Here is a 10,366-nt window from a genome sequence, read left to right as displayed (position 1 = left end):
GTAAGAAACGGTTGGAAAAAGATCACCAACTGCCACTTCAAAATTCAAAATTTGAGGGGAAGACAGTTGTTTTGGTTTATTTGACCGTTACTTTTGAATTTTCCACGTCATCCACCAGGATTCGGGTCTTCTGCCACGTGTCTGCTTATTTCAGAGTTTAATCGGATGAATTAATTTTCTTTTACGGTTTCGCTAAATGATAAAAAATAATAAAAATGATTTTTTAATTGGAGAAAGTAAAAATATTAAAATTATTAAAATTTTTAGAGACTTTAAACATGTAAATATTCTTTTAATTTTTTGAAAATAAAGATTATTTATTATTATTAAATTGAAATCGTGTGTAACTTTTATTTTTTTTTCTAATTTGTGTTATTATTTCTTATATTTTCTCTTAAACATAAAATTTCAAATTAGTATTTTTATACGAACAAAAATAAAAATAAAGAATAAAACCCTTTAATAAATAAAAAATAAAAAAATTGTGAAAGATTTATCGATGTGTCACATATAGAAAAGAATTAGGATCAATTGCAAATAATTTTGAAATTGTTAGAAGCGATTTCTAATATGCAGTCAGTACTAGTATTATTTAGATTAAGTTGACAATTTTGTTTCATTCATTCCGTTTATTCTTAGTTTTGACTTTGTATACTTACCCGGGATTTATATTATCATTTTAAGACTTAACAAAAACGCTTAATTTAATAAAATAGTTAAACTTTTTTAAAAAAAAAATTATATTATAATTTATAATAATGATTAAATTAATAGTATTATAATCTAATAGCTGGGAAAATGATTGAAACCCTTTCTAATCATTTTTTTTTTAATTTTTTTTTTTTTTTTGGGTTAGGGTTAGAGTTTCTATCAGTGACCAATGGAACAATCGCTGTTGACTGGCGACCAAATTTACCTAAGAAGAAAGAGATCGCTTCTCGTGTTTTAGATCCGAAGATTTTGCAGAGCATTTCGCAGATTTTTCGTTTTAGATTCGCATTTTCAGCGATGAACCATTTCCAAGTGTTTTTGTAGAAATTTATTGTTATTTTTGGAATTGTATTTATGCGTTTGCAGATTTGTCATCCGATGTTGATGATAAGAATCATTCCTTGTTTTTTGTTTTTAAAATTTTATTTTTTTTGTCATAAAATGTGAATTTGGTTGAAAAAGGAGTACATTGATTTTGGAGATTCTTTGGGGAATCTGATTTTCTGAGCAAAAACGAGTCATTGATTTGAAGATTCATTTTGAAATTTGGTTTTCTGCGCTAAGGTTGATCTGAGTTTGGTTGAAAACGAAAACGAGATTGTTTGATTTTGAAGATTCCTTATGAAATCTGGTTTTCTGAGCATAAAGTGGTCTTAATTTGATTGGAAAAGAATATTGATTTTGAAGATTCGTTGAAATTTTGATTTTCCGACCAAAAAGTGATCGGAATCTGATTGAATAGGAGTCCTTGATTTTGATCTGAATTTGTTTGAGAAAATAGATTGATTTTGATTTCTTACAAAAAAAAAAAAAAAAAAGTGATCTAATTTGATTGGAAAAGAGTTAACTGATTCTGAAGATTCACTGCAAAATCTGATTTTCCTGAGAAAGTGAGCGGTGAATTGAATCTGAGTCTCAGTACAAACACCTGGTTGATGCAATCAATATAACTGAATTGGAGATTTTGTTGGTGAGATGAGTGCAAGCGAACCTGTGAAGCTGGATGATGAGCAGCTAGGGGAGCTGCGAGAAATTTTCCGATCATTTGATCGGAACAATGATGGGAGTTTGACCCAGCTTGAGCTTGGATCACTGCTTAGGTCACTGGGTCTGAAACCCAGTGAGGATCAACTCGATTCATTGATCCAAAAGGCGGATAGAAACAGCAACGGCCTAATTGAGTTTTCAGAGTTTGTGGCACTGGTGGAGCCGGAGCTAATTCCGGCAAAGTGTCCATACAATGAGGAGCAGTTGAGGATGATTTTTCGGATGTTTGATAGGGATGATAAGGGGTACATCACGGCTGCAGAGCTGGCCCACTCCATGGCCAAGTTGGGCCATGCGCTCACTGCGAATGAGCTGACAGGGATGATCAAAGAGGCTGACACCGACGGTGATGGCTGCATTAACTTTCAGGAGTTTTCTCAGGCTATAACATCTGCAGCTTTTGACAATTTGTGGGGTTGAAGGTGCTGGCATAGTCTGGTTTGTCTTCACATTTTTTGTTTACTCTTATTGTTCGAGTTGTTCTGCATTAGGCTTAGTCAATTTTGACTTTATTTTCCTTTCCCTGCATTTTTCCCACAACCAAACAGGAGTTACTTTCCTGCTCTATTGGATTTATGGTTGTGTAAAGCTTTGGAAGCTTGATTTAGTGTATCTTCTCCATTGATACATTGAGAAAAGACTTTATGTACATTGGAATTTTGCAATTCCTCCATTTTGTCAATGAGAATATAGAAAATGGGAATATTGGAAAACCTTGGAAATGTGAATTATGTAAGATTATTGGTGCTGGATTTTTATTTATTTTTTCTTTTGATGGGGTTACATACACATGAAATTTGAAGTTCATTAGAACAGAAAATTTCCAGATTCCAATTTGGGATTTGAATTTCCAAATCCCAGATGGGTAGGGATTTTTAGTTAAAACTTTTCCACATTATAAATCCATTGATTCCTAAGCAATGTATATGCATTGGTATAAAATATTATTTGGCAGCAGTTGTATTTTTTCTCTGGTAGACTGAGATGTATTAGTGAAGATGTTGAGTGATTTAGCTTGACATCTCTGTTGTTCCTCCTGAATGAGCCACTAAGGGCTTTGCTTGATGAAACTATGCTGCAATCTCACTATGCCAATCTGCTACTCCTTTTGGATGCCTTCCCAAATCTAACAATAGTGAATTGAGTTCTTTAACATTGAATTGTGGTGCATTGGTCTGCACATCTGCCACTTAGATGTTGATGATCTCTTTCATTTAAGCACATCAAATATCTAATACTTTCCACTCTTGCAACTAGAATGAAGTTTTGATGAAGGTCAGTGCATGGTTGCAGTGAATACCCTTTTGCCATGAGTCTTGCCTAATGCTTCTGTGGGAATCCATCAGCACTAAGCATTGTCCTATAGATCTAGTTTACTCCAACAACATCCAATTCCAATGTATGATTTTTCTATATCATCTCCATGTCCTCATGTAGGGATTTTATCCTAATTTCTTCCTTTTCTACTTCTTTGGAGTGCTCTGCTTGAATAAAAAGGTATGAACATATTGTAGAAACTTGTTTTAAGATTTTAGAACTTCATTGGAAGGGATTCTTGCTCTGAGGTTTTGAGAGTAAAGGGGTTATCTTTACCAAAGAAACAATTTCTGCAGTTTCTTTTCTTCCTAATTCCAAGTTTCTTTTCATTGAAAATAACACATCTTCTAAATTAATCTCTTAGTTTTAAGATTATCGCATCTATAAAATTCCGATTTGTGGGGTTGAAGGTGCTGGTATAGTCTTTTATGTCCAACATTTTCTGATTACTGTTACTGTTCTTATTCTTTTCTATTAGGCTTGGACAATTTTGCTTTTATTTTTTTCCTTCCTGTACTTAATAGCAACCGCACAGGATGTGCTTGCATGTAAAGCTTTGGAAACTTGATTTGGTGTATATTCTCTATTTGTTTATCGAGAAGACACTTTCCATACATTAAAGTTTTACAGTTACTCTTTTTTTCTGAATGAGGAAACAGAAGAATGGAAATTCAATAATGTAGAAGTATAAATTATGTATGCTTATGGGCACTGGAGCCTTTTTTTACAGGTTCCTGAAACTTGAAATTCTGAGCTCATTAGAATGGAAAACTTAAAATATGTTCTCTGGATTTCAATTTGGGACCTGAATTTCTAAATCCAAGATGATATGGATTCTGAGTGAAACATTTCCCTGCTATCTCTTCAAATCCAAGGATTTCCTGGTTGCTGCAAATACCCTTTCACTGCTAGTCTTACCTTATACTTCAGTATGGATCCATCAGGATTAAGCTTTGTTTTATAAATCTGTTTTACTCCAATAATGACCATTATTATTATTTGTTCATGGCTTTTCTTTGAACTTCTTTGAATTCTCTGATACATTAATGGAATAGTTACATGTCACAATTTCTATATATTCTTAGAAGGGATTCTGGTGAAGATAGACCTGATTTCAGAGGAAAATAGTGAGTATGTGGTGGTTACTAAAGCAAAACTTGACAAGCAGAGCATATCTGCCATATACTTGCTAGGAGTTTTGCACAATCCTAACCACATGTGTGTGTGTGTGTGTGTGTGTGTGTGTGTGTTATGATTATCCATAAACTTATCCAAAGAAGTTTATATAATACATGTGTGTGTTATGATTATCCACAAACTTATCCAAAGAAGTTTATATAATACATTCTTAATGAGAGCCTTAGACCTTTTCTCTTGACAGTTTTTTCTACTCAAAGAAATGAAAGATGCAGAAGTTGTCTTTTGCACTTCTGGAGTACTTTTAACTCTTTGTGGAAAATGAATTATTTCACAAGAATAAGAGAGAATGATAAATGAAAACACAGAGATGAAAACAATTCTCAGGTGCATTTTGTTTCATACCCATTGTGTTGAAGATGTTTGAATGTGTCATAGCATTTGCTACGCTATATCAATGTTTAACATCCTGCTCTCTGCAGCCAAGCGATACAAGAAGGTAGTTTTAATTGTCATCCATTTTCTCGTAATCTCCTGTTAATGCTTCAATGAACACTCAACCTCTGCAGTTTAGATACCAAAGAATGAGGCATAGTCTAGTTGTCACCCAAATTTCTCACAATCTTCTGTTAGACATTCAACTGATGCTCAATGTTTACAATGCAGAAAACATTGTTTGGAGTTACTTCTGTATGAGGTTGGTTCAAATAATCTCTCTTTCCATAGTTGATTTACATTTAGATTTCTTTTTCTATGTTTTCTTCTTTTTGTTTGGTGTCTTTTTTTTAATCAAAGCCGAAGGATCTATTATTATACACTTTTATTGATGTAGGAGTTGAAATATCTTATTTCTACTAGATAGAAAAAAAAATCATCTTTTACAGACAATTTTGGAACAAATAAGTAGGTAAATCATTGATCTATATGTATAGCCACTGGGATCTATTTAAGGAGCTACTCTAGTATCTCTATATCGAATGCTCTTTCCCCAGGAGTAGCATGAGATGGCTTTGATATCTTCAATGCTGAAGGATTCAACTCTTCATTGTTTCCACGTGATGACACTAAATTTTGTCACAGATGATTCCAATGTGCAAATAGATTTGGGGGTGGAGGATCCTCTATCTCTCCCTCAAGTATCTTTACCACCATAGACATTTTCTCTGCTTTCTTTCTGTTATTCTCTTCAATTCCACAAAGTGACAGCATCTCTGCTAATTCATTATTTGCAAACATCACACTTGCAGGTGACAGGATATCGCTTTGGAATCTCTGGGGCAGCATATGCTGCTATCCCCCTAAAGGCCGTCATGGTAACATGGGAGCTATCCCTATTACAGAGCTTTGCCAGTCCAAAATCAGCCAATTTTGGAGGTAAAAAGCTCGTCAAGAAGAACATTCTCAGGTTGTGTATCATACTGAATAAACACGCTCCATGCAGGTATGCAATTCCTTTTGCTGTTCCGATTGCTGTTTTTTGCTGCTTCCCCCATTCAATTGCCTGGTTCTCAGAAACAAGAGCCTGTTCAGTGAGCCATTCCCCACATACTCATAAGGGTTCACATGGTTAAGTCAAAACAGAAACCATGGAGCCTAACTAGGTTGATATGGTATGTTCCTTCAGTGGTGGCAACCTTAGCCATGAACTGCTCTTTGATGTTCTTAGATAAATTATTGTTGAGCACTTTGACAGCCACCCACAAACCATTGTTTTGACCTGTGAGTCTAAGGTTATGTTTGTTTCTAGGAAAATAATAAAGAAAAAAAAACATATTAAGGAAAATGATTTTTTTTTTTTATATTTGATTATACTATGAAAAATATAAAATAAAATAAAATAAAATATAATTAAAATTAGTTAGAAACTTATACATTTTCAAATTATTTAATATTTATATTACTATTTTTTATACGATAAACGAAATTGTGAAGTCTTATATAAGAGTTCTAACGAGAAAATAATTGTTAGACATTTTTGGTACCGTATCAGCAGTGATCGACTATTCAAATAGCCATTAAAGGTACAAAGTATATAGCATGCAACTATTGGGAGAGCGACAACGACCTCGACAAAGTACAAAGAGAATACTTTGGGCTAACTGTTGCCTGCGTCCATCAACTCCCCTTGTGTTCGCCGTGGGCGCTTAGGTGAATGCATTATAAGACTAAGGTATGCGCATTTTCTAACAGTAATTGCTTTTAGGAGAGTTGGTAGCGTCTGAGGTCCTACACTTTTGGTACCGTATCGACAGTGATCGACTATTCAAGTAGCCATTAAAGGTACAAAGTATATAGCATGTAACTATTGGGAGAGCGACAACGACCTCGACAAAGTACAAAGAGAATACTTTGGGCTAATTGTTGGCTGCGTCCATCAACTCCCCTTGTGTTCGCTGTGAGCACTTGGGTGAATGCATTATAAGACTAAGGTATGCGCATTTTCTAACAGTAATTGCTTTTAGGAGAGTTGGTAGCGTTTGAGGTCCTACAAGTGATATCAAAGTCGAGGTCATGGGTTCGAACCCCAGATCGGAGGGTTGGCCGCGTCAAAAGATTGTGAAGCCAATCAACAATAAGAAGATAGCAACAAGGCCATGCATATATACGACTTTTCTAGCATAGACTTGGGAGTCCAAGTCCACCGCATTATACATTTCAAAATTCTAAAGGGTTTGTTTTTCCTAAAGTTTCACGGAAGCAAAGCAAATGATATCAATTTTGGATAGTGATTGGGTGCAGTCCAAGTCTATGAGATCTGCCATCCCTCATAAGTCATAACTTTGATAAGTGCCAGTTTTGACCAATAAGATGCAGTTGCCTTCTTCAAATGCAGGCAACCCATGTTGACTTATACTATGATATACAATATATATATATATATATATATATATATATATATATATATATATATATATATATATATATATATGAGAAAAATCAAATTTAAAAAAAAGACGTTTATATTAATTGTTTAAATATGCAAAAAAAAATAGAAATCCCTAAAATGGAGAGGGGGGTAAAATAATCTTACATAAAAAGTTACGAGTTTGTTTGATAATTGTTTTCGAGAACAATTTTTTAATTTTCAAAATAAAAAAATTGGAAAACGCATTTCACAACTATAAAAAAAAAATTGTTTTATGTGTTTTTTTTTAAGAATGTAAAATATAATGTTTTTAAATAAAAAATTTTAATTGTTTCAAGTATTTCACTTGTTTTTTAAAAATTGTTTTTAAAAAAATTATAAAAACATATATAATCACTAAAAATAAAGTTTTATATATAAAAATTATTTTTAAAACATATTTAAAATTATTAAAAACAGGTTAAAAACATTTCAATTTCCCAAATAGACTTTTTTTTTACAAAACATTAGAGAACGGTTTTAAAAAATTGTTCTCAAAAACTATTTTTCTAATTTTCTGGCTTATTTTCTAAAACAATTACCAAATATGACACATATTTTTGTTTTCAAAAACTATTTTGAAAATTGTGTAAGCTTCAAATTTTTGAAAGATTTGAATATTGATATTAAAATTGGCGGTCATTGGTAAATAAAACTTTGTATGTAAAGTATTATTATTATTATTAACAATAATACATGTGAGTATATATGCCTAGAATTTAGAACTAAAAATCAAATTTAAAAAAATTTATATTTCTAGATTTAATTTATAATAAAACTATAGGTTAAACTCATATTTTTTTAAATTCAACTTTTCCCAACTCCTACCATTCAATGCTTCATATGGTATGATATTTCATGAAATTGGTGTTATGCGTCATACTCCATGTATAATATTATATATAGACATTTTTTCTTATTCATCGGGTAAAGCAAAGAAATTAAAGATTGTATTTCCATTGAATAAGAGAAAAATATTGTAACTCTAGACATGAACAACAATCTTTTCACTAAGGATTAGGAAAAAATAAGAATACAATGTTTTGATGATGAACTAGCTGAGTATCTCTATCTCCAATACTCCTTCCCCAGGAGTAGCATAAGATGGCTCTGATGTTTCCCTAGTGGATTCTGAAGGATCTGTGTCTTCACTACTTCCTCTTGATGACACCAAATTTGGCATAGAACGTTGAAATGGATATGGAGGTGGGGGAATCTCAGTCTCCCCCTCCAGCATCTTCACCACCTTCCCCATTGTAGGCCTTGCTTCAGGTAAATACTGAACACACCAAAGAGCCACCATGCACATTCTCCCTGCTTTCTCTATGTTAGTTTCTTTGATCCCACAAAGGGACAGCATCTCTGGTAATTCATTCTTCTCAAACATTTCCCACGTCCATCTTGGAAGCCATTGTCGGGTCTCGCTCAGACTAGCGTCATGGTTTCTTCTCCGTCCGACCATTTCGAATAGAAGCATACCAAAGCTGTACACATCACACTTGAAGGTGACCGGATACGGCTTCCAGAGCTCCGGTGCGGCGTATCCCGGCGTCCCTCGAAAGCCCGTCACGGGGACCTGGGTGCTGTCCCTGTTACAGAGCCTTGCTAGTCCGAAATCTGCCAATTTTGGAGAGAGAACTGCATCGAGAAGAACATTTGCAGGTTTTATGTCGTAGTGGATGATTCTCTGCCGACACTCTTCATGGAGGTATGCGATTCCTTTCGCTGTCCCGACTGCAATTTCTTCAAGCTTTCCCCATTGATCATTAGTTGCCTTGTTCTCACCGAACAAGAACCTGTCCAGGGAACCATTCTCCACATACTCGTAGACGAGAGCTCGCATGGTGGGGTCGAAGCAGAAGCCATAGAGCCTGACCAGGTTGATATGGTACGTTCTTCCAATGGAGGCTACCTCCGCCATGAACTGCTCTGCAACCTTCTTCTCCGAATTGCTGTTGATCACTTTGACGGCCACCGGCAGACCATTTGGGAACTCCCCTTTGTAGACGACTCCAAAACCTCCAGATCCCAGTACCATGGAGAAGTCAGAAGTGAATCTAGCAAGCTGCTGAGGTGAAAACCTGGTGGGCTTCTCTCGTTCCATTTCACTAAGGAATATCTCCATGGTGCCTGTTTTGAGCTGTGAGTCTGAAATTATGGGGTAACCTGATGACACTGCGTCTTGTACCTTCTGTGTATCTTCCATGGAAGTTTTATTGAAAGGTTCATCATCGTCTTTACTTGATATTCGAGCATACTTTGGAATCGCGGTTCCTGTCTTCTTCAAACAGTCTATAAGCGCCAGCACTACAGCAACCACGGCAACAACGACCACTACAGAAGAAACTGGAGTTTGGAGAACAATGATAAGTTAGTTAATATCAACATCATTCCACTTCGAAAATTTACTGGAAATTCTGTTTGGTTTTGGATCTTACAGATTGAAGCCACGACAGTCCATTTGAAAGTCGAATCAACCGACTTCTGGAACGAGTTGAATATATCTTCGGGTCCGTTTGATGGATTGCTGTTGAATCCATCTCTGAAGTGGTAGGTTTCACCTACAGACCGCTGTATTGAATTGAATGCATCAGCAACTTCATCAGAGGAGAGAGAGGATGGAGAAAAGATCCAAATTTCATCTGCTGGCTTGAAAGATCGAGTCATCTGGTCCCTGTGCAGAAGGGTTTGGGGAAGATGAAGTAGGAAATGGAGAAGGCGATAATATAACTGATGAATAAAATTAAGGCTATGTGGTAGGGTTTTCTGCATGGGTCACTTTCTGTTTAGTCATCTTCATTTGCGCGTAGTCTTCTTCATTTGCGCGTTGGGTCTGTTTCGGGGAAGATTCTGAGCAGAAGGCAAATATGATCGACAAGAAGGTTGATGAAATCTACATCTAATTAAGTGTATGGGAACCATGCAGGTTTGACACAACGCTTTGAAATTAGGTGTCACATGGCTTTGAGATTAAAGGTTGCTTTTCGATGTGGTACCACAAAGTAGACTTCACTTTTGGTGGTTTGCTTCTAAAGTCATTTGATGTCTTGAAACATCTTCACTGTGTGAAAGAGACTCTTTTACATTGTGTCATCATTGTCGTGTGGAATAATCTTGTTTGCAACGAGATACCGTGTGTATAAAAAATATGACTTCTTTTTTTTTTTTTACGAAAATATTTTTAAATACCCTCCAAATAATCCCCTTAGAATGGAAGAATACAAGGCAAAGTTTACAACTGCTAGCTTC

At 35.0% G+C, this 10,366-nt stretch overlaps 2 protein-coding genes across 3 annotated transcripts; one reads left to right on the top strand and one right to left on the bottom strand.

Moving 5' to 3' along the window:
* The first annotated feature begins 863 nt into the window (after positions 1–863).
* On the top strand, positions 864–5,955 carry LOC117933102 (probable calcium-binding protein CML18). 2 transcript variants are annotated; one of them, XM_034854490.1, is made up of 2 exons: positions 864–4,909; positions 5,460–5,955. In XM_034854490.1, exon 1 carries the CDS (start codon positions 1,687–1,689, stop codon positions 2,176–2,178), a length of 492 nt encoding a protein of 163 aa, XP_034710381.1. In that variant the 5' UTR covers positions 864–1,686; the 3' UTR covers positions 2,179–4,909; positions 5,460–5,955. The 2 variants fall into 2 exon arrangements, with proteins under 2 accessions (XP_034710381.1, XP_034710380.1); XM_034854489.1 differs by having other exon boundaries at positions 864–5,586; positions 5,654–5,955.
* A 2,090-nt stretch (positions 5,956–8,045) lies between these two features.
* LOC117933036 (rust resistance kinase Lr10-like) lies at positions 8,046–9,984 on the bottom strand. Its single transcript, XM_034854382.1, has 2 exons — positions 9,556–9,984; positions 8,046–9,463 (listed from the first exon to the last, which is right to left on the bottom strand). The coding sequence occupies exons 1-2, from the start codon at positions 9,887–9,889 to the stop codon at positions 8,172–8,174; spliced, it is 1,626 nt and encodes a 541-aa protein (XP_034710273.1). The 5' UTR covers positions 9,890–9,984; the 3' UTR covers positions 8,046–8,171.
* Positions 9,985–10,366: the final 382 nt, after the last annotated feature.

The sequence above is a fragment of the Vitis riparia genome, chromosome 16 (assembly GCF_004353265.1).
Source record: "Vitis riparia cultivar Riparia Gloire de Montpellier isolate 1030 chromosome 16, EGFV_Vit.rip_1.0, whole genome shotgun sequence".
In the NCBI taxonomy this organism is placed as follows: Eukaryota; Viridiplantae; Streptophyta; class Magnoliopsida; order Vitales; family Vitaceae; genus Vitis; species Vitis riparia.
This window is presented reverse-complemented; position numbering and strand designations above follow the sequence as displayed.